The sequence below is a fragment of the Epinephelus fuscoguttatus genome, linkage group LG18, assembly GCF_011397635.1.
Source record: "Epinephelus fuscoguttatus linkage group LG18, E.fuscoguttatus.final_Chr_v1".
NCBI lineage: Eukaryota > Metazoa > Chordata > Actinopteri > Perciformes > Serranidae > Epinephelus > Epinephelus fuscoguttatus.
In genome coordinates, this window is record NC_064769.1 from 12,050,870 (window position 1) to 12,075,888 (window position 25,019).

Consider the following 25,019-nt stretch of genomic DNA (forward strand, 5'->3'; position numbering starts at 1 on the left):
TTGTTTTCAAAATCCACTTCTGTTTTCACAGGAAATGTACAGTTTGCATAGAGCTCTCAAAATAAACCTACTACGTCGGTACAACACCACAAATTGCTGTTTTTTTCCTTCAGAAACAAATGCATGTAGTTACGTTTAGCCCACACACGCACATGGTTGGGTTGTCGCAACAAAAACATGTAGTTAGATTTAGAAAAGAAAAACAGGATTTGACTTTACGTTCATACGGTTAGCAAACACTGGCCTCCTGGGTGAAAGTCAGTGGTTGTTAGACCCATCAACCACCCCTCCCCATCCACCCTACACAAACTTCTCACCCCATTAACTTGTGTTGATGTCCAGCCACGTTTCTCCCGATGCTGCCGGGCACTATTAAACATTAAAGCTGACCAGCCGCGTATCACGCTGACATGAAAGGACGTCTTTGTTCGTCTGTGTCTGATGCCGGAAGTCACTGTGCAAGCACTGCTATTCGACGGCTTCGGAATGAGACCAGGTTGATTAGCAGTAGAAAAAAGTCATGAAGTCCATTTCAGATCATCTCTCTAAAATGCTAACTGAGCTAACAATAGCCAACATTAACTACCAAAAGCTACACCTAAGCTACATACCAGACCAAGTAAGGCAATAGTAGCTAAACCCCTGAGTGTATTGAATTGAGCAAGGCTGTGTTTTATTCCTCAGTATAGCTACTTTTATTTGTAGGAGGATGAATGTGTTTTTTCTTTTTTCAAAAGTTATGTGGTCTTGCTTTAATTTATTAAACAGACCATTGATGTTACCAGTGGTAAATATTGCCTACATTTTGGCAAGAGGAAAAACTGGCATGGTGATTTTCGAAAGGGTCCCTTGAACTCTCATCTCAAGATATCTGAATGAAAATGGCTTCTTTGGGTACTCATACCAAACTGTACCCGTATTAGCCTATGTATATAAGATAATTAGTAATATTAACTTTCAATAAATGAGCCAAAGTATATTAGTATGCAATGCCCATACTCTCATATTGACATAATTTTCATCTGGCCTATATATTTTACAGCATAACAGAATTCCTGATATTTAAATATAACTTTTGATTTTGGTGTTCCACCCCAAGATTTCAGTGGCCTCATCTGGCCACCTCTATGAAAAATGTCTGGGGGCACCACTGGTTCTCACTGGTGTAGAAGAGTTATTAGCTCATCCATGGAACCAGAAGTCAGTTTCCAGCTTGTTTTTCTACAATTTATGGGCACTTCAGTCCAAAATAACAATTAGCTGAAAAATACTGTCAGAAAATGAGATGATTTTTATGACAAGGAAGTAGAGCTGAAATGATAAATCAATTTAAGTCCACCTCTAGCCATGTTTTAAAGTATGTAGGGCTGCAACTAATGGTTATTTTCATTGTACAGTAATCAGTCAATTGTTTGCTTGATTAATTAGTTAGTTAGACGATCAGTTGTTTGGTCTATAAAATGTCAGAAAATTGTGAAAAATGTTGATCAGTGTTTCCCAAAGCCCAAGATGATGTCCTCAAATGTCTAATCCAAAGATATTCAGTTTACTTTCATGGAGGAGTAAATAAACCAGAAAATAATCACATTTTCACTCTCCCAATGATCATTTGTATATCAGCTACTCACCCCGTTCTTCACACTGAATTCGTGAAGAACGTGTTTTTCTTGCATGCCTCTAGTAAAAGAAGAATAAAAAACTGAGAAAATTCTTGATGAACTGAAATAATAGGGTTCTGCATTTAACAAAAGCAAAACAATATCTAAACACCCATTTACAAACACGCACAACGCGTGCAGCATCATCAAAGTCTCATTTTTCCAGTCCTATGCTCAGTACTTCTCAAACAGACAGACCTTTCTGACTCTATCTATGCTTTCTTAAGAGCCAGACACCACTGACAAAACAGTCATTTTGTATTGCTAAACATAGGAGCTGCTGGTCTACCACTGCCTCAATCAGTTAGTTTTTGTTCTTGTGTAACTTTGAATCCGAGCAAACCCTTTGCAAACACCAAAGTCACACAGCCACACAAACAAACTAAAATAATCATCAGTTGCAGCCCTGCAGCACAAGAAAACATTCTGACACATGAAAAATCACAGAAATTTGCACTAAAACAGCAACTGTGATCTATCACTGTGAGTAGCTCCAATGATTAAAACTTGTGGGCCTTACAACATTCACACATTTAGCTTCTGTTGGCTCAACTCATTGCTTTGCTAGCACACACACACACACACACACACACACACATACCCATACCCAGATGCGTGGACAGCCTTCGGAACAGAAATAAACACTCATGAGTCACATCTAGAGTCACTGAGGGTTACTACTGGAAAACTGCAGGATAGTTAGATTGTATTGGTAGAAATGTTTGGTGGTATTCATCAGAAACTCACAAAGTTGTGTTTGCAAGTGTGTGCCAACTGACAAACTCTCCCAGAAACTGCAGAGAACACTGGCTCACCAGGACAGCTTCTTTAAAGTTTGACATGCAGATGTTTTGCTCTGTATATTGTCTGTGAAGCTAATGCTCATAGGGGTTTGTGGGAGGCTTGTTTTTTATTGGCATCTAGAGGTAGTTAAGTTTTTCTGTTGGAGCTCAATTGCATGCTTGACACTTTAGTAAAGCTGCAGGGGCCTGTTGCAACTTAAATGTGGGAGCAGAGGCTGTTGTTGTTCCTTTTAAACTGTGCATTTGCTTTATTCTCATTTTATGACACTTTACAGTATGTCTCTCTTAGACATAGCAGTGTTGTCATCTGCTCTTGCAAACTCTGTAATTGAGTTTTTTAAAGCATGCAACTTAATCTGTATACATTATCTCTGGGTGTCTCTGTGTGCTACAGAAGAAGAAACCTCTTTTATAATATGCAGAAAAATGAAGATGCATTTTTGATCATTGTAACAAGTTAAAAAATGTCAGTTTGGATAATGAAGCGCCTCTTTAAGAGTCATTTAAAATAGCCATAGTGGGTGCTTATCCAAACATCCAAAGATTAAACTCCCTCGCCCTCTATCTCTTGTCTCTCCATCTGTCCCTCCTCCTCCCATTCTCTCTGATACATAACTAACAGTCTATTAGAGCAGCTGATGCTTTGTGCTATGCTGCTATGATCCCAGGCCCCACTGCAGCATCTGCCCACTCTTGAGGGTCCCTGTAAGCTGCTTCACCCTACTAGTGTTACTCCTGGGTGGGCGAATGGCCTGATGCCTTCAGTCCTCGCCGTCGGATTAGTCATCACCAGTGTTGCTGTCGTACAAATGGGCAGATTATTGATGTGGTGCTGCTGTAAGCGCGGCTGGATTTGTCCTAGCCGCAGGCAGCGTTAATGCTAATCAGGTGCAGTCAATGGCTACATGGCAAACAGCCACATTACAGACGTCGTTTGTCTTTGATTTGCAATTTTCACCTCTAATTTTCTCCCTCACAGGTAGTGGGTGGTTATTTCATGTCTACAGCAACATCATGCATTATACATCATTACTAGCATTGAGTCTTCCCCTACATGAAAGAGCTTTTTTACATGCATGCTGTACAGCAATCAGTTTGTGTGATTGCAGCTTGACAGGAGGAGCTAATGGTTATGTTTTATGCTAGTACACTACCGGTTAATTCATTCTGTAGTATTTAAATGTTAAGTCTGGTTAGTCTGGTGTATATTTTTCTTTCTGTCAACAAATTCTCCCCCAAAAAGACTAAAACCAACAATGAAATGATCCAGCTAACAAGAGTAGTGTGTGTATCCAAAGCCCAATTTGTTCCTCTGTGCCAAAGAGCTTTATTGTTGTCAAAAGAAACTATTGAAAGCACAATGGACTTCTGTGGAACAGATGAATCAGGCTTTGACAACACAGTCAATATTTGTTAGTAGGATCACTTCATTGTTGATTTTGCTCTTGTCATGGGATTTCTTGATGTCTTGTACTGACACCATGCAGTAAGGGCCTTCTGAATCAGGACTTTAAAAAGAAACTTCACGACCGTGCGGTCACTTGAACAGTCATTTTGGGAAAACAGACCAAACAATGTGAGAAAAAAGGCTGACAGCATTTGTTCACCGCACGCAGTGATTTCAGTTGCCACATTTTACTTCCTTCTCTAAATGCAGCGGCTGTAGTATTTTTACTCTGAACTGTCTGAGTCATTGGGTGACCTATGTGACACACTTCATGTCCATACAGCTCTCAGACTCTCTTTACTCTCAGTGCAACCTTTGATGATAACTCTCTCACATTCATGTTTTTACCTCTTACTGTATAACCCTAAACAACTTCACACAAACACACATACTCACTGAGGCTACTGTCTGACTTTACTGTATCCTAACCAGTGTTGTGCAGGCTACTGAAAATGAGCAATTTATGCATATAAACATACTAAGTTGCGGGAAAAAGGGTATTTTTCATTACATGGAAATATCTGCTTCAGTTCTCTTTATTACTACATATTATATTATCTTAGTGTTGCTGTGACTCAGTGTGGCACAACACAACTGTCAAATTGCATCCTTGAGTATAACCATTATCACCATGATGAAAAGTAAGTAGTGAAACAATAAAATAGATGTGTTGTTAGGCCTATGTTTTGTAGCATCAACAAGCAGCATCATTTTTTGTTGCTAATTTTTAACACTTTGTCCTTAAGATAATAGTTTTGATATATTTAATTCCATTCTTTGTAAACAATAGGACATTGTCTTACTAACATATCGTCATGCATGTTTCATTTTGACGTCCTCCTGCCGTTCTGTCGGACTGTTTGCTTGTGTTTCATGTACCGCCCACACTGTGTTGTCCGTTTGCCTGAATCCATGTGAGTACAGCATCACACTGATTGATCGATTATTCATCGCACCATTGTTTTTCTCTATAAGCAGATATCTGCATATGTATGCAGAATCTGTAGGCGACAGGACAAGAATTTAGTTTCTGTTTGTAGACTAAGTAGTATTGACCAATCACATTAGAACAGCAGGTAAACAGTGTATATGGAGATGGTGCACATTGGCAAAAATGCAATCTTAGAACCCATCAGCTGACAACAAGATGGCTTTATATTAGCTTTTTAAATTTTCATTTGCAGGTATCTGTAATATAGAGATTTGCTCAAATGACTAGTGTGGCATGATGGTGCAGTGGTTAGCATTGCTGCCTCACAGCAAGAGTGTTCGTGGTTCAAACCCTGAGCTGGGGAGCCCTTCTGTGCGGAGTTTGCATGTTCTCTCTGTGTCAGCGTGGGTTTTTTTCTGGGTACTCCGGCTTCCTCCCACAGTCCAAAGACATGTAGGTTAGATTAATTGGTGACTCTAAATCGGCCGTAGGTGTGAATGTGAGCATAAATGGTTGTCTGTCTCTATGTGTCAGCCCTGTAATTGTCTGGTGACCTGTGTAGAGTGTACCCCATCTCTCGCCCAGTGTCAGGTAGGATAGGTTCAAGCCCCCCCGCAACCCCCAACAGGATAAGCAGTTACAGAAAATGAATGGATGAGTAAATTAATTGACCAGTGAACGCAAGAGAAAGTCTTGGCTTGGATATCTGGTGGCTACACTGGATCAGCCTGAAATACTAGCCTTTACCCCAGAGGATCATTATTGTCAGACCTATAATTGATGGGTTCCAAGACCACGCTGCAGAAAGGTTGGGTGACATTAGATCATAATGTCACCAGAAAACGAGCCCAGTTAATGTTATCAGGTTAATTAATTTGAAAAAGTAATTGGTTACATTCCTAGATACCGCCAAAAGTGGAATGACAGTAACGTGTTACTTTGTCACAGTGGTACGATTATTACTCGACTATTCTTACCCTGAACTCTGATATAAGAACAAGTTGGTCCCCACTCAGTGGATAGACCAGTTGAACATAGGAGCCACACAAAATGTAGGCTTAACTAAACTACTTAGCAAGGTAACATCTGCTTATGTCAAAGTAGACATTTTTGATTTATTCCTTACAGTTTTGCTCTTGGGTTTATAGCTTAATACAACTTCCAAAAAATCCAAATCTTGACAGAGCTGCTACTTACAGTTGCTAACAGAGGAAGGAAAAAGACCAGATAGCGTTTTCTAAATTCCTCTGAATAGTTCTTTATTCATTTTCTGCCTCCTCTCTTCTTCTTCTTCTTCTTCTTTTCTTCTAGTCATCTCCTTCCTAATTTTCTCTTCTCTCTCATCCATCACTCACATCTTTTCTCTGACTGTGCACCTGCCTCTCTTCATCCTCCCCCTCCAGCTGCTTACTACTTCCCTCCTCACCCTCTGCTCACTTCCTCTCCCGCTCTGTTGCCTACGCCTCTGTGTTCCCTGCCTTCCTGGAGGATTGTGAGTGTGCATGAACAGGCCCACTGATGAGATCAATTATCTATCAGCAGTCACAAAAGTATTGATTTAATACCCCAACACACACACACACACACATATGCATCTCGCTCTGCACTGCAGCGCTCCTTTGTCCTGTGGGCCTTGGGGAAATCAGAGGCTCTCTGAGTACGCCGTGAGCTCGATTGTGTTTGTGAAATGTTCAAGTCATGGCCCTAAAATGGGAGCTGTTTAAGTGTGTGTATAAGAGAGAGTGTGTGTGCATCTCTTCTCCGTCTATAAAGCTCGAAAGCCTTGTGTCTCTCCCATGGGGCTACGCATCGTGGAGACGGCTATTATTCTTTTATCATTCGGCTTTTTGTTGTCATTAGACATTGCTCTTTCTCTCTCTTCCCCAGCGACCTCATCCTTCATTCCATCCCCCTCTCTTGAAACATTTGATGCTTCTTCTTTTTTTTTTCTCCGCCCTATTCCTCCACTATTGCTCAGCAGCAGAGGTGAGGTGTTTTATGGGTTGTTTGTTAAAGCGTAGAAGCATAACAGGCTGCCCCTTCTCCCCTGTTTCCTCTGCCCTGCCTTCCCCCGGCCCACGGGGGAATCATTGGAGTGCAGCTTTTCCTTCTTTGCCACTCTTGTGTTGCATGATTTAAAAGCAGTGGCTGTGTGATGCATGCACACACACACACACACACACACACACACACACACACACTCACACACACACACTCACACACACAGACTCCCCAGAGCGCTTAATGGCTCCTTTCTACCGCTATTTTTCATTCTTTCACCCAAAAACCAGCAAGAAAGTCTATTCACACACAGCAGCACAAACACTTACCTAAATGCGCATTTAATACAGAATGTCACAAATTTCCTCCTGTGTTTTTCACACACACGTACACTAGGAAAGTAGTGCATTGCTCTGTGTGAACACTGCATTGGTTTCCCCTCCATTATCCCGCGATTGGACAGTTAATGTTGCAGGAGGCGAGAGAAATGGAGGGAGATAGAGGCCTATAGCTTCGACATTTACTTTCCATTTTCTGCGCACATGCACAGATCGCAACAGAAAGCTCTTTCGCTCACACATAAACTGGCACATACCACCACACCAAGACGCATGCAGAAAATGTATATTTGTTTTCAGGCCTATTAATATGCATATGAAAGGAGAGGAGGCAGTTTTTCCTGCAGCCTCTCCTAAGACACAGCCAATTACTGCGCAGAAAGCTCTCTGTCGTTTTATCAGAGCTTCACACCTGCAGTAAACATGCTTTAGCTGGATTGTATTATCTCATTATATACAGTATACCATGGGGAGAAAATGCAGGCAGTGCTGTACGTGTGGGTGGGTGAAATCAACGTCATATTAATAGGAATGCCTATGTTTTTTTTTTGTGTTTTTTTTTTTTTTTTTATAAGTCACAGCATCGTGATTTGTAAAACTTATACCTTAATACATTTTGTTAGATTTTAATGATATTTTACTTGGAGTCACTATACAGACAGAATTTTGTAACATGACAGCAGATTATAATCATATAATCACATTCCACTCAAAGTCGATCAATAAGCATAGTGTACTGTACTGAAAAGATTAGCCAATTCATTTTTAAATCGATCGACAGACAAATAACTGGAAACTATTGTTACAATGAATCATTTAAAGCTGGCATAGGCAGAAATCAGGAATAGGCAAAAAAACTGGACAGACTTTAGAAATACACCCCCCTCCTGCAGTTCTCCCCTCTCTATCCTAAGCCCCTCCCACCAGACGACTATGGGCATACTCATAGTAACCCAATGTTTCCCATACATTGATTTTTAAAAAATCTTATTTTACTGTACAGACCACATTCACTCAGCTTCTTCTCGCTCCGCTTTCTCTCTCTGTTTATCAAGCCACAAAAACATGAATTACCAAGCTAACGTTAGCCACCCCACGGCCCGTTCACCTCACTCCCGGCTGCTGTGGACTGCTTAGCCAGGTGTTAGCTGTTGCAGGTCCTATTTGGTCAGCGTAAATCCCCAGCACTGGGTGTCACAGTGGGCTGGTGACCAGTGGCAGTGACACTTCTAACCTGTGTTACAGCAGCATCAGAAAGTTTGCTGATGCAGCAGGGAGTCGGAGTTGTCCGGTCCCCTGAAGCTGGGTTTGCACTGGCTGGATTAGAACTGCTGCAGCTGCTGACTGGGGGTTACACTTTGGAGTTGCTGCCAGCTTTTCTCCCAGTGAGGTGGTCTGTAACAGCAGGGAGTTAGGCAGAGGACACACTGTGATTCAAGGCTGTGGCTAACGTTAGCCACATTAACTCGAAGCCTTAGCAAAAGGCTAACCTTCTGGCAACATTTGGCTTTAGCACCATTTTTGCCTTTATTAAATAGGAAAGCTCTAGCGGGAATGGAGAGAGAGAGGGGGGATGACATGCAGCAAAGGGTGGGAGCTGGGATTGAACCCATAGGTGCTGTAGCAAGGACCTTTGGATATGAGGTGCTCACTAGCTCACCTGGTAGAGCAGGCACTCTATGTTCAAAGGCCATGTCCCTGCTACATGTCCTTGCTGCAGCAGCTGTGGGCTTGGTTCTTACTCCCGTCTTTTGCTTCGCTTCGCTGTTATTGACACGTGCTTTATTTCTTTTAACCGCAGACTCTCTTTTTGACAAGTCCCTCTTCCTTTTTTGGGTTGCTTTACAGTGTAGGCAGTTGTTGTCAGTGCTGGAATAGCAACTTTCTCTGCAAGATTCTCCGCCACTGAATCAGGCTTTCATCAAAGAGACATGCACGCGCATCTGCATTTGTACAAAAGCCAATAGGAACGCCCCCTCTCTGAAATAACCTGTGATTGGCTTAAGTCTCCCATCATGGGCCAAATTTCTAAAGCCTGAAAACAGAGCCAAGAGGAGATGCAAAGACTAGATTTCTTTCAGTCCACAATTACAATACGCTGAAGTTTATTATGGGATTTCTGCCCAATGATGCCAAAATGTAACTGCCTACCCAAACTCTAAATCATATTTTCCAGCTTTTTACTTGTGATGATTTTCTGCATATCTTTCTGATAGCACAAAAAAAAGAAGAAAAAGTCCTTGGGCTTTGAACTGTTAGCAAAACAAGCAATTTACAGATGCCACCTTGAGCTTTAGCAAATTGCGATTGCCATTTTTCACTGTTTTCTGACAACAGACCAAATGATAAGTCAAGTTAATTAATTGATGATAACAATAATTGAGTTACTTTGTGTACAAAGATAAAAACAAATTATTGTTCTACATGAATGATGCACAAAACTGCTCATGTATGAGACATTTAAGAAGAAAGCCTGAAGGATAAGGAAGTAAGGTCCTCAGGATTAATTTGATTCTTGTAGCATTACTTTTCTTGTTTTCTGCCATTAGGTCTACAATTATTAAAAGATGCCCTCATAAATGTAGGTAATTACAAAGTATGTACAGGTACAGGTAATTGATATATTGTGATGACTTGTAATTGTTGGCCAAATGTTTAGGATGACATAAAACAAACTATTTATTTATGTGCTACAATATGTACGCCTCTTTCCTCTTTCAGACTCAACTCCAGTAAAGCCAAAGTTACAGAATCTCATTTGAGAGCTGTCTAATCCCCCCAGCTACAGTACAGTACTGCATATCAGATTTAATTTAACATGAACAATAAAGTCATGGTGACAGTTATTAATGATTTTATTCAGAATGTAAAGCACTCGCCTTTCATCCTCACTTGCCCACAGGAAAGTTTCGAATGGACTCTCTCTCTCTCTTTCTCTCTCCACGATAAGTGCCCTCTCATCACTTTCTTTCGTTATTGTACCGTCGGACGTGATCTAATGAGCCGCTGAAGTAGGGCACACACCACCCACTCTCCAAACTGATAAACACTGCTCAGTCCTGTACAAGTTGTGTTGGCCATTCACAGTGCGGTTTTAGATATCTGTTCCTCTTTGTGCACAGAGCAGGAAAACTTCTGAGAGTACATGTACGTGTCTGGTTTTGATCATTTTCTAGATACATGGCAAACGAGAAACTTATTCATGTCCCTGTATGCATGATCATTAGAGTATCCATGTTTCTGATGGTCCGCCTGCAGGTGGGTCTTTGATTTCTGAACATCTCAGGCTTTTATTTCTGTGCCGACCGAGTTGCTTCAACAGTTGATGAACATAGTTTATGTTGAATGTAGCTTTTCCATCTCATCATTAAAAATAGAAAATGAGCGATGATACAACTTACTGTATTATCTGCGTTTCTTAAGTCGGACTTTGCCTTTATTTTAGCATCTTTATCATTATTTACCATCATATTTTGAGTTTTTCTGATGAAGAACTACATAATTTTAGGTGATAGCAAAGAATGGTCAGAACCCCGGATGAGATGTGTACATGCCACAGTGCAACAATTAGTCAGAAAAAAAAAATCTGCAGCTTTTCTGATAAGCAACTAATTGTTGAAGTAATATTTTAGAAGAAAAAGCCCAGAAAATTGCTGTTGTCAGGCTCTCAAATATAAATATTTCCTGCTTTTAAACAGTTGGTTGAGAAGGAGAGACGTTTGAAGTCATCAGGGCTGAGGAACCAAGGACTGACATTTTATGGACTATACTATTTATGAAGCAAAACAATCTGCAGATCAATCGATAATGAAAATATTTTGTAATTGCTTTATTGTGTTCATTGTGTGTGCTTCCTAAAGGTCATTTACACTAAGAGGTACATTTAGCAGCTTTCCATGTTCAGGCTTTCTCTCTGAGGACCTTCCTTTTCATCCTCTTCTTTTTTGGCTCCCCCAGACCATTTCAGGCCATCTGGACGTATCACAGTGGGTGCAGGGATACACAGCCAACTCTTTTTTTTTTTTTTTTTAAGTATACATGTCGGCAGAGCAGAGACCTCTATCTGTGAGGGAAGTGAAAAACAGAGCATGGCAGTCAAGGCGAGGTCAAAGAGCAGAGGGCAAAGATGCAGAAAAAAGAGGCAGGAGGAGAAACAGCGACAAGGGAGGAGGCACTCTGCAATCCGTTGCCTGGCAACAAAACATCATACAGTGCTATTGTGTTGGGGGGTAAAAAAGGAAAGGGGGATGTGAAGAGGACTAGATTGAAGGGGGCTTTGAGGATGTTCACAAAAGTGAGAAGAAGGTGGCAAATTGCTCATTACTGGTGCTAAGATATCTAAATAACTGCACTTATATTGGCTTTACATTGCTGCAGCAAAGCAGACACTGCTCTTCAGTATTGGCTACACTGTTACAGGTCTAAGGACATGTAAACCTTGACCCGACACTGAGAGGGCTGCAGCCTACACACATCCAGGGATTTGCAAAGAAAAAAATCATGAACCATTTACCAGCCAAATATTGCAAATTTCTCAGGGCTGTCCTGAATATCGGATTTCGGCATCAAACCTTCAGTGAGAAATATCTGCAGTTACTTTAAGCTTTCAGGGGCGCTGCACCTAAAATGATGTGACAGTTATCCACTTTGTTAGTATGCAGGTCGTAGAAACATAGCTGTAATAGCTGGAAAAATAGAATACTTTACAGGATGGCTAAGCAGTTACCCACCGTCACCCCAAGATATTTGCAAGTTCGTCACTCGACATTTTAGAGGTCATCTTCCCAAATTTTGAAACTATTCCAGGTGCTTGACTCTTTCGATATCTCGCTAGCTTATCACTTGTCAAGGTGTCCCAGTTTCAGTGACGCTGGACTGATCATGACAAACGTTAGATAAGAGCAAGTGTGTGTCACAAAACATGCTAATACACAGGATTTTGAGGCTAACGTGTGTATATACATATATATAAAAATATAAAACCTACCATGGCATCACTCGAAGCTTCGAAGCATTTGGGTCAGCCTGAATTTCAATACAACAAACTGACCCACTTCTGCTGCTAAAATTAATGTTTTGACTCGTCTCCTAAGATGCATGTAGGGAACATTTCATTTTAAAACAAAATCATCCCTGTACACATGAGCGTTTTTAGCACTGTTTCAGAGCATGACCGTTCACGTATACTGGGCATGCACATGTCTGTGTAAACAGGATGCAGATCTACTCTATTCTGCTATTTGTTCCTTAGTTATAGAAAATGCTACACAGATGGTGAAAACGGTGACGTGGAACTGTGTCATGAGTATAACATGAGTATAAGGTGGTCAAGGTGGCAGAAAACAGATTTTGAGTCATTACTGCGATGTATTAGAGCAATACTGGGTGCATTATGCATCAGCAGAGCAAGCCATAGCAATGGGAAATAGTGCCCACAAAAGAAGGATGAAATTATGTTGACCCGACTTACAATGTTTTTTGCCTTGACACATCATGACTGACAAGATCAGTTGGAAAATAATATGAATATCTGCGTCATCATTTTCAAAAGCCTCCATTTCCACCCATCCACACTAAAATGGGGTCATATAAACAAAAACATAGTACTAAATCATGGAGTAACATATGGAGTTTACAAATGGCTGCAGTATCACCTAAATCTCATTCAGCTTCCTGCAAAAAAAAAAAAGCCAGTAAGCGTACAGTATATCCCAAATGTCGAACCATTTCTTTAAGTTGTGTGTACTTACAGAGGATACATTGTGTTCTCACTCTTCCACTATCATTAGCTGTCCCATTTCACTCTCATAATGTCTCCTCCAATGCTGTAGTAGAGAGAGGTGAGTCAGCAACAGACAGATAATTGTGGCGATAAGTGGAGGGTGGCAGATGTGAGAAAGAAAAAAAAAAAGGTGAAGGGGGGGTTGGAGGAGTCAAAGACAAAGACTTGAGTAATTATTGATGATTAAAGGAGTGTGGAGAGACGTTGGTAATCTGCTGAGGACAGATACTGTACGTTTGAGGTAGGACTCATGCTGCTGTTGTCACATGAAGCTGATGTGTCCGCCGTGGTTCCTCTTTTTGTCGTCCATGATGATAGCCGGCTCTAATGTATTTATGACCTGCTTATTACTGTCTGCCACAAGTCATGGTTTGTCACATGTCTAATTTTAAACATGTCTCTCTTTCTCTCTCTGTCTCTCTCTGTCTCCCTCTCAGCTAATTTCCAGTGACGCAGATGGGGCCATTCAGAGGGCAGGACGCTTCAGGGTGGAGAATGGCTCGTCAGATGAGGTCCATACAATATAATACACTTTTGTGCACACAGGCATCCCACCCGTCCACTCACCCCTACATGTGTCTTGCTCTCACTAACCTTAGTAAAAGGACAAAATATCGAAAGGGGTGGTCATTTTTGAGGCCACAGAGTTGCCTTGGTGATGGTCAGAGATGAAGACACATTATTATTAAATTATACTTAATTTACTGTCACATAAAGGAATAGTTTGACATTTGGGATATATTTGCTTTCTTGCTGAGAATTAGATTAGAGGATTCTATTACTCTCATGTGTGTACACTAAATATGAAGCTACAGCCAGGAGACAATTAAGCCCCGTTTCCACAGAGCATGTACGGTACAGTACAGTTCAGATCAGTATGCTTTTTTTCGTTTCCACTGTGAAAAGTTGTGGATAGTACTGATGGAACCGTTCCTAACAGTTACCATTTTTGGTACCCCTTCTGTTGGGGTACCTAGCACACAGATCTGGTATTAAAAGGTGAAGCTGTGAACACTGCAGTCCGCTGATTGGTCAATAGGGGGCAGTCACTCTGCTCAGGGCCGAGTTGCGGCTGGTTTTGAGGCTTATGTAACCATAGGTCATACCATGGAGAGTTTTATTAGTAGACTGTAACTATAAAATAAAAGGATGTTTTGCTGCCTCTTGCAGCGGCTGTAGTCGGAGAAAAAAAATAACTTAATTCACTTGGCTGACTGCCGGCGACTTTTGAGGTGGAACATTAACCTGTAATGTAACTCAATGCACGAGCTGTCAATGTGAATCAATCAACACACCTTAAACTGCACTGTGACAACTTTGACCATTACTTTAGTTTTTATATGACATACACTTTTAGTAATGAGTGGATCCTCAAGCGTTTACATATATATTTATGTAGACCGGGTTATGTGAACTGCATATATCCCAATCCTCACTCATAGTAAAAAAAAGTGTTGCAGAACATTGTCCCTGTAGATTCTGTGGACGATAAATGAGGTGCAGACTGATAAAGGAGGAAATACAGTGAGTGCTTTAAGGGTACTGTTTGCGGTGAAAATGTTAAGCAGACCTAGAGTCTAGGTATACCATGTCTGAAGGGTTACTTTTGGTTCCAAGGGTACTATACCAAAAGTGTTTGGTGGAAACGGGGCTTTTGCTCAGGACCAGGGAAACAACAAGCACAGCTCTGTCCAAATAGCTGCCTATCAGCACCTCTAAAGCTCACTTATTAACATGTTATCTTGTTCATTTAATTTGTACGAAAAAAAAGCATGGGAGGTTAGGGACTGGAACTATTATTCTCAAGGTGACAGGTGATAAGGTGATTTTTTTATTTTTTTTTTGACTGTTAAAAAGAGCCATGATAATTGGTAGCTAACACCTGCCAGCTCATATTTATAACACAGACACAAGAGTGGAAATGTTCCTCACAAGATTCACAGCACAAAAGCAACTAAGCATGTTTCCCAAAATGTTGAATTATTCCATGTGCAGCTGCCTTTGTGATCAACAAGACCTACTTATTGAAGTGGCTCCCAAACCAGGGGTTAGGACCTGTCTAAGAGGGTCAAAGATCTGAGGGGCCACAAGATGATTAATGGAATAGAAACAGAAGAAAAAACATTAACCTGCTATTTGGGTTTGTTCTTCTGACTTTTCCCCATTGTTGCTTTTTAATTGTAATATGTAAGAGTTTACTTTTTTGTGGTTGCTAAAACTGATTTAGTTAAAAGCAATCTGAGACATTTTGAGGCGAACATCTGTATCATGCTCACAACACATAGACATATGCTACCTGTGATGAAAGGTCACACTGCTTCAGTTTAAGGGGTCACAACAAAAAGGTTGGGAGCCACTGGCTCAAAAATATTAATTTATATGGAAGAAAAAAATCTATTCGTGAGGTGTCAGGGAAGTGCAGCATTGAGTGCAAGGTCTTAAGTAACATCTATGGGACATATTATAAGTAGTGCATTATGGAGACACTGTGTGGTGTTTTCGGGGGCCCCTAGTAACTGTTACAACTTAACTTTTTCTAACTTGACACAATGCGAATGTGGGAATGTGCAAATGAGGGAACATCAGATTGTCTCAGCTTTTCCAGGAGAAGGTGTCAGAATACAGACTTAGTGATAATTTAATTTTACTGGTAAAAATGATATACAGCATAAAGATATATAGTTATATACAAGATATGCAGGCTTTATATATAGTCTATGGTCAAAATCAACACTGACTCAAGAAAATGATGTTAGTTAAAGGAGCTATTTGTAAGAAATTTAAAGCAAATGGTTGTAAAATCATCCTAATATGTCACAAAGACTAAGGAATAATGTTCATATAACATACTGATCCCACAACAATAGTACAGCCAGAATATTCGCATCTAAAAAATTTTTTTGCAGTCTGCAAATCATGTTTATGTTTTGAATTTGTGTTTTGGCCTGTTGAGCCACCCACCGCCGTCTACCAGTCACGCAGTCAGTGGAGTCTCAGCATCAGTTACAGTTACGACTGAGCTACAGCAGCACGGCAAGCAGCATTAGCAGTGTCCCGGTACATAGCATTAGCAGCCGGCTCCTCCTCAGCTATATCCCGGCAGCAGCGTTAGCAGCAGAGAAGCCGGACTTGCTCGAATGGTCCGCTGGAAAACCGAAGATCAAGGACGTGGCGACGCGGCCCTGCCACGGCAGCCGCCTGTGGGCAAACAAAACAGTCTCAGCAACCTCGAATCTGTAGGGAAGGGAGGGCGGACAGGACTCTTGAACTATTTTGAATTTGAGTGCAGTAACCGTTTTGTCCACATTCTTACATGCGGCGCCTTTAAGAATAAATAATGTAGACACTCAAAAAAACAAAAAAACATGACATCCCCTCCTCATGCTGCTATGTTGCTCATATACCTGAGCAATTTTTTAGGCTCCATCCATGAGAGTTTACTTGCTCGCTGTATGTCAGAGGAGGTGTTACACTGCCGCAGCATGTTAGGCACAGCTCGCTCTCCGTCGCTCAGTGCAGTCCAGATGCAGAATGAGAGACTGGAGATGTTACACTGTAGCAAACACAAACATTTCAAGCATCAGGAATGAAATGGAATGAAACCTTTTGTCCCTGCATAGCCTGGTCCCATATAGCTAGCTATTAGCAAATGTTGTTTATACTCTTGCAATGCTAGGGGAGGCAACTGTGAGAGTAGGTGTATTGTTCAAGACCCGGGAAGAGCAGTGTGGAGCACAAGAAGCGCATCAATACCACAGGCCAAGCAATAGGCCTCCTTCTAAACAGGCACTGCACTAGTTCTTGACAAATGCATCAATACAGGTATATATAGGTATATATACTCTAGAAGAATCAACTTATTCTTGAATTACGATGGGAAATCAAGTTGACCATCAGCCATCTTCATCACCAGATCTCCTGATTTCATTGTCCCAACTTACTATAGACATGTTGACATCCAACTTCCTGTCTTACATCCTTAAAATCATATTACTTGATTACAAAAGCATTATATCTTTCTGCTCATACACTTTTGGTCTTCTGTAAACTAACAAACAATTTCAGCATGTCACACTCAATGCAGTTTTTATTTTTCCTTGAACTGTTAATCGTCTCTGTTGCTTTTTATTTTGCTGCTTCAAAAATGCAGTTGCAGTGTTTGTAATTCACTCCCCTGTTTTTGTCTCGCATCCTGGTATGGATTATTTCCATCATGATGAAACAATAACAGTAAAAAGACTGAGTGTAACTCACTGTGCCTGCGCTTTGGCTGTATCTGATTTCCTGACCTGTATTTTAATCATTACTGCTGCATTGTGTAACAGTTTTCCACAGAGAAGACCGCTGTGACTCAAGCTGTGGCCATCACGATGACAATGTGTGTGTGCATTTGTATGTGTGTGTGTGTGTATATGCGTGTTACAAACAGGCTTTGGACTACACGCCGGGAACCTGGAGGAGAACCGATGTCCATCTGGAGAATCCAGAGTACCACACCAGATGGTTCTTTAAATACTTCCTGGGAAAAGGTCAGCGCTGCTCTGTTGTGCTATGTTTAAAAAAAAGCCTCACACACATGGTGTAAGTGTGAGATAGAGAGGGAAATACAGAGGGTGAGGGTGAGGGCTAGCATATGAGCTGCAGAAATAAAACATCCTCTGAATATCTTCCCTGGTCTGCAGGATGCTTCTTATCTTGCGAAGTCAGTCTTGTCCTCATGCTGCACTGCTCTTCATTCAAGGCCAAAACTTGTTAGCATCCAGCCATATCCCCACTGAGAGTCTCAACCACACTTTAATCCCATACACCACCCAAGGAGGAAGCCCACAGAGGACATACAGCTTCAGCAACACTAGACAGAGCTCGCCTCCAACAGATAACACAATTAAGATCGGACTGCTGGCTTCTGCAATGAGCCCGGTGCTTTGCAGCTGGCTAGCAGGAGCCATTCTTCTCTGTGATTGTTAAAAAATACATTAGAAGTGGTAACCTGCCCCTTCACCTCTGTGACCCTCATCATCTCGCCATCCTCATTAACAGCGTGCCTGTCCTCAGGTTCGCAGTGTAGGCAACACAGAAAATTGCACAACAAAAGATCATTGTCCAGGTTTCTTTAACGCGATTCGAAGCAGGAGGAATGCCTTCAGCTTCTGAGGTTGAGATAAAGGACGGAGCCCGAGATGGATGGAGATAATTGTGAAGGAAAGTTGGACAACAAGAAATGCCTTTCCTCCTCCAGCCAGGGTCTAATCATGCAATGGCATGGGCAGTTTAAAACAAGCCACGTCTCCAGAAAGTTGGCTCGACCTGTTTGGACTGCAGCTGAGCCATCTGTGTCTCACAGCCTGAGCAGAGCCGACTGCATCGTACAACACAACACATTATGAACTCTAGGCCAGCTATTCTAACACAGGCACTTCCTGTCTAATGAAGCATCCAATACAGATACTTGAATTCTCGATTTCTTGATGATTGGGTGAGGAATAGTAAAACAGTTTGACCTAATTTGTGTCCCTGTTGTCTCACATTAGATTCCCAATTCCCAAATGATTACAATGAGTTTTTCCTCACACAAAGAAAAAGCTCCTGCTGCCTAAACCAATAAGTACATAATTGCAGCCCAACCTTGCAAAGTTGTCACTCACCTGAAGCATAAAAACACGGCTAATGGAGAACGACGAAATCTAAAAAAAACCAAACAAATGGAGATGTGAAGTGAAATTGTGGAATAAAGAAGGCATCTGAGGAGGACAAAGAAACGGCAATGCAGGCAAAGATCTTGTGTCTAATTGGATTTAGAGGTCTGTTCAGCATTGTTTCCGAAGATGTTACCCTGTCAACCGAAGAAGCAGAGGCATGAATGCTGTGGAGATCTTTGTCTGTGCCCATGTCACACAACGAGAAAGCTAGTGATGGACGTGGGGGAAACTGAAAAGGGACACAGGAAATAATGAATGAATAGGTAGAGAGGAGGACAAAAAGGCAGAGAAAGACAGGCCAAGACAGTGGGGGTTAAAAGGGAGCATGGAATACCTTTAATGTTTTGGTGTCAGAGGAAGAAAGAAAGAAAAATCTACCTAAATGAGTAAAACTAAACATCAGTTTTCTAATCACTCTGTGTGTGCATGTATAATTGTATCTGTATATTGTCTCTGTCTCCCTCAGTCCATCAGAACTATGTGGGTACAGACGCAGAGAAGAATCCCTTCTACCTGTCAGTCGTCCTCTCAGACCAGAACAACCAGCGGGTTCCTCAGTACAGAGCCATCCTCTGGAGAAAGACGGTGAGTTCACCATCTGCACAGCTTTTGACATCTAATGAAGCAGTTTTTTTAATCTTCTGTTTGGGGCTAAAAAAAAATGAAGCTAACGCTAAAATGCCAAAAACTGCAGTTCCTCTAATGACCACTTGAGGCTGACTCCAAAAGCCAGTCAATCCTCATAGACCCACATGCTAAAATGCCCAACTTTACAGCAGAAATCAGTGTGTTTACAGCCTGGTACAAACAACAGTTTGAGGTCTCTACAGCTAAGTTCAACATTCATGACAACTGTGCAGGGGTGAATTATTTTATAAATCGCCTGTTTATGCACACTTTAGGGTGTGGCTGCTTCGAGCAGCAGGTTGTCTGCGAGGCATCACCTCAGCTCAGATTCACCTCTCACTTCCTCACAGCTCCACCCTCTTGTCCAAATATGGTCACCTCGGGTCAATGCTGGCTCTAATAATCCAAGACGGCAATGGCCAAGTACTAAAGTCGAGGCTTCAAGACAGCAGCCCTCAAATCAATAGTTTTTTGGTATGAATTCCAAACTTTTCCCTTTCACACGTGTAGCACACGTCTCTGTTGGACGTGTTCTCACCTACTAAAAATACTCTGTTTGGTTTAGGCAAGAGGTGGTGCCTGGGTAGAGTGTGCAGAATGCAGAACATGACATGGATTACACTGCTGTCTCATAGCCAGTTTGTGAGTTCGTCCCAGAATCTCTTGCTGCTCCATGAGTTTGTCTGATGATTTTGGCATCATCCCCTATTGACAGAAGTTCTCGAATCTTGTCATCTCTCCATTTAAACATTTTCATTGCCGTCTTTATGTAGATGACCCTTCTTCTTATTCTCTCAGATGTTTGTTTTCTTCCTGTTTTCCAGCATCTGCATGACAGAAACATCATCCACACGCCCAATTACTCTGATGCTCCACTCACACATGGGCTCAGACATCTGACATTGCAGGGACTTTGTGCTTATAGGGACTTTGCTGGCAGGATGAAGCCCGTTTAATTTCTGAACCAACTGATTTGGACATTTGTGTTCTCTGGATAATGTCTAGATAATTTCAGGATTGCAGTGCATGAGACACACATGCAAAAAGGCAGGGAAGACATTTGTTACACCTCAAGGATACACACAATGCATTTTATGTATGTAGACATAACTTTTGTTTGTTTGTCAGAAAACACCTTTAAATACAAATACAGAGGGAGTAGTAGCAAAATGTATTTGAAAATTTAAAAAGTTCTAGAAAATGTCTGCCATGATTGATTACTATTAGCTATTACATTATCATACTGTTAATTCTCGTGCATTAATGTGTAAGCAGCAGTTTACTGTTGGGGTCAGGCCTCCTCTGAAAGGTCACAAGATAAGCCTGCAGAGTCATAATAGGTATTTAAAAAAGAGGAAAAAACAAGTTATGCTACACAAAGCGTGATTTATTTTTTTGCACTTTTCTCCAATCTTTGCTTTTTTAATGAAAAAATGATAATGTCATCTCCTCAAACAGTTATCTAAATGAAATCAAACAACCATTTATAGGGGACATCTCTCAGATAAATGTAGTAGAGTAAAATGTGCAATATTTCCCTCTGAAATGTAGTGGAGTAGAGGTATAAAGTAGTATAAAATGAAATAAATAAAATACAAGTACCTCATTACTGTACTGAATGTACTTTGTTCCCACCACTGCCTCACAGCATCTTCAACAGGAGCTTAACTGTTAACATTTTCGACTGGAGTCCACAGTAGCAGGTGGAACTTTTTCAACATCTAAATATAAGATGGTACAAAATGGCATCTTGAGTGACTATGATGCTCCACTTTTAAGATTGTGTAGGTGTGTGTGAGTGTGAGATGCATATTCATTGTTGTGTGTTTGAGTGTGGTGACTCAGCTGCATGACCAGGATAGCTTGGATTTAATTTTGGCCTACAGCCTCATCTGGAACCTGATTAGGGTGGTGCACCTCCGCTGCCTGATCACATCGATTTGTCTTGTTTCTGTCAGACTCTAACTGGTACAGGATGTTGTTGTTGTTGTTGAGCAGAACAACTTTGTCTGGCTTGAACTGCTCCGGTTTAATTTGTTCCTCTGTAATTATTCTATGACTGATTAAAAAAGATGCTGTGTGCTGTGAATTTCTTTTGGGGTAATATTGTTTGCAGGATGTTCTTTTTATAAATGAGCAACAGTGCAACAGGTTTGAGCAAGTGTCTCCTCGGAGAAAAGAGTTTGCAATCCCTGATCTGTGTCATTCTTGTTTGCTCAGGGCACTCTGAAGATCAGCCTGCCCTACAGCCCGACCAAAACACTATCAGTCAAGTCCATCCTAAGGTGAGCATTGCAGCCTGGAGCTCTAAGACAGCACAGTTCAGTCTTGACAATACATGTATGAGAATTAATATTGTGGGTTATCTCATGCTGCTGCTGAGACATAGACTTGATGTGACTAACAGCAAATCAAAGCCACAAATCCCCCCCAATTGCCATCATACCGTTATGGCACCATTTTCATGTCCAGCCCACACAAATACACACACACAAAATATTCTTATAGTATATATATGTTACACAGTGTTTACTGCTATGTTGGTGCAAGCATATTTGCCACTAAGATGCTTGTGTGAAAACAAAATATCATTGTACATTTATGAAGATATTAAGGAAATTATGCTTTTTTTTAAAAAAAAAAAAAAAAAAAAAAAAAAGCGACAGTTCACCCCAGAATCACAACCACATATTTTTACTCTCACCTGTAGTGTTATTTCTAATCCTTAATTGTTTTGCTGTGATTTGCAGAGTGTTGGAGATATCAGCCGTAGAGATGTCTGCCTTCTCTCCAATATAATGGAACTAGATGGCACTCAGCATGTGGTGCTCAAAGCACCAAAAATACATTTGAAACACTCAACAGCAATGACTCTTTCCAGAAATCATGACCTGGTTACTGAAGATAATCAACAGACATTGTTGTGAGCAGTTTCATCCAGGAACCATTTCTTATACCGAACCGTACCACTGCACAGAAGGAAGCGTGTATTTACTGCAAGCCCACCTAGCATCAGTGAGCTGGCTAATGTACCAGCTTAGCCAAGGACAACTTGTTGACTGCCTCTCATCCATGAGTAGATGCATACTTACTTGGGAGCTGTTTGGAAGAAAGAAAATATTTCCCACATGAAACTGCTCACAACAAGGTCTGTGGATTATCTTGAGTAACCGGGTCATGATATCTAGAGAGATACATTGCTGTTGAGCTGTTTCATGCCTCCTTGCCGGCGGTAGCCTTGGCCAGATGCATTATGTCCATCCCATTCTTGTGAACGCGATATCTCAAGATCACCTTGAGTGAATTTCCTAAAATTTGACACAAATGTCCACATGGACTAAAGAATAAACTAATTAGAATTTGGTGGTTGAAGGTCAAAGGTCAAGGTCAGTGTGACCATGTTTTTGGCCATAACTCAAGAATTCTTACGCTGATTATGACAAAATTTCACACAAATGTCCAATAGGATAAAGAGATGAAGTGATGACATTTTATATCCAAAGGGTCAAGGCCAACTTCACTGTGACATCATAATATCCTGCATAAAACACTTTTCTGATGATTACTCAATGTCATATCTCAGAAACAGAAGGCGAGACGTTTGGTCAGACACTGAATTGGTGACGCTAATCTTGAAACTGTGCTGACTGTATAGATCTTCTGTCCTGCTGGGGGGAAGTATGTGTGAAGCATCATGTCTTTACAGACATGGATGTAAACTGTAAGAGAAATTTGACTGGTGCACAGAGGCATACAAACACAGGGCGGTAATTCTAGTTTAAATGTATTTTTCTTTTGTTGCTTTGAGCACCACAAGCTGAGTGCAGTCTAGGTCCATTATATTTGAAAGCAGACAGCTCTACGGCCAATATCTCCAACAGTCGGCAACTCACACCAAAATGTTTTTTTATTTTTTATTTTGGGGTGAGCTGTCCCGTAAGTCTCCAGTATGGTATGATAAGTGTTGTTGGAATAAGACACAGACATGCAGATTGGTCTCAACTATGCTTGTATCTGCCACACAGTGGAACATACAGCAAAACCAAAATCATCTTTTATGAACAGATGAACAGCTTTTACAACATAGTATAGCCATGACAAAAGTATAATTTGAATCAAAAAAATGTTAAGACTAGTCACAAAGAACTGAAATAACATTTGGTTTCATCAGTTTAGGGCTGTAATTTAGATCGTTTTCATTTAAAGTGTTATATAAATCCAAAGCCCAAGAGGACATACTTATGTTGTTTATTATGTCTTATCAACAGTCAAAAATTATATTTAGTTCACTATGATATATAACAAAAATGCAGCAAATTCTCACAGTTAGCCCAAAGTTGCCAGTGGCTCGGACATAGACCCAATCTGCCAGCTCATATCTTCAACATTATGTTTCCAGATAGCAGATTTCATGAGTGAAAGGTAACAGGATGTAACAAGATGCATGAAACAAGAGATTGGAGATTATAAATTCCTCAGGCTGAGCAGCGTCACTGCTCAAACTCTGAATGAGGACAAATGGTACAAGCAGGATGAGAAATCCCCTGTATCAGTTCCCACTCATTTTTCTGTGTAACCCTTTGAGCTATTTGTCTTCCATCGATCCTAAATACCCCTTTCTCTTTTTTCATCACTACTTCCTCCACTCCTCCTTTTCCTCCTCCTCCTCCTCCTATTACTCCCAGTGCAATGAACATGGACAGGTTTGAGAAAGGCCCCAGGGAGATCCTCAACCCGGAGATTCAGAAGGTGAGATTTAAAGCATCGGCCAACTCCCAGTGAAATCTATCACCGGTCCGTACATGCCGAGCCTGATCAGCAGCATCTAAACTGTATGTCCTCAGGCTAGAGGCTGGTCAGAGTGAATAATAATTGTTATGTCCTCTTTCTTCAGGATCTGCTGGTGTTGGAGGAACAGGAGGTACAGGATACTGCGTTCACAGTAGCTTATTTATTGATTTATTTTGCACAAGGTTGGACACTACTTCTTTTATGTTATTTTGTTTGGTTTCCTTTTGTTTAGCTTGTAAGTCACATTCACACACCCACATATCACTCACTTGTTTGGGTCTTTATTGATTTTTTAGCTGGCATAAGTCTCTGCCAGACAGTTAAAAAAAGTCTTCAATATTGTCCGAAATCTTGCAGGAGAAAAGCATTAAATATATCTCCAAGTAAAGCTGTCCTTCATTATGATGCCATTTTCATTACTTTTTTATTCTATTAATACTGTCTTGTTGAGTAATTATTCTCTCAGTGCATCTTCGTTATTTTTATTTAAAGATGCAGTCCAAATAGCTTTTTGTGTGTCTCTGGCATCATATTTTTTTCAATAGCAACACTATATGACAATGGAAAAGAATAATAAATGCATCAATTGTAAATTATTTTATAATTTTAATCCAGCTATGATTTTTCAGGGTTCTGTCAACTTTAAATTTGGCGTCCTGTTTGCCAAAGACGGACAGCTCACGGATGACGAGATGTTTAGCAATGGTAAATCCCTCAAACTTTTTACAGTGTCCAAACCTATTAAAGGAATAGTTTGTCATTTTGGGAAACATGCTTTCTTACCAAGAGTTTGATGACAAAATCAATACCAACTGGAGGCAGCAGCCAGTTATATTAGCTTAGCATAGCTTAGCATAAGGACTGGAAACGGGGGGAAACATTTAGCCAAGCATTCAAGGTAACAAAGTTTGTCAACCAGCAACTGTAAAGCTCACTAATTAA

General features: G+C 40.9%; 1 protein-coding gene across 5 annotated transcripts in view; it reads left to right on the forward strand.

Moving 5' to 3' along the window:
- Positions 1 to 25,019, forward strand: part of garnl3 (GTPase activating Rap/RanGAP domain like 3) — a 96,771-nt gene that overhangs the window by 39,898 nt on the left and 31,854 nt on the right. For all 5 annotated transcript variants that reach the window (XM_049604281.1, XM_049604285.1, XM_049604282.1 and 2 more), the window contains exons 3-9: positions 13,398 to 13,472; positions 17,390 to 17,489; positions 19,126 to 19,244; positions 21,507 to 21,571; positions 23,972 to 24,035; positions 24,181 to 24,207; positions 24,707 to 24,782. In XM_049604281.1, the coding sequence (XP_049460238.1) occupies positions 13,398 to 13,472; positions 17,390 to 17,489; positions 19,126 to 19,244; positions 21,507 to 21,571; positions 23,972 to 24,035; positions 24,181 to 24,207; positions 24,707 to 24,782 (526 nt within the window). The remainder of the gene's footprint in view (positions 1 to 13,397; positions 13,473 to 17,389; positions 17,490 to 19,125; positions 19,245 to 21,506; positions 21,572 to 23,971; positions 24,036 to 24,180; positions 24,208 to 24,706; positions 24,783 to 25,019) is intronic.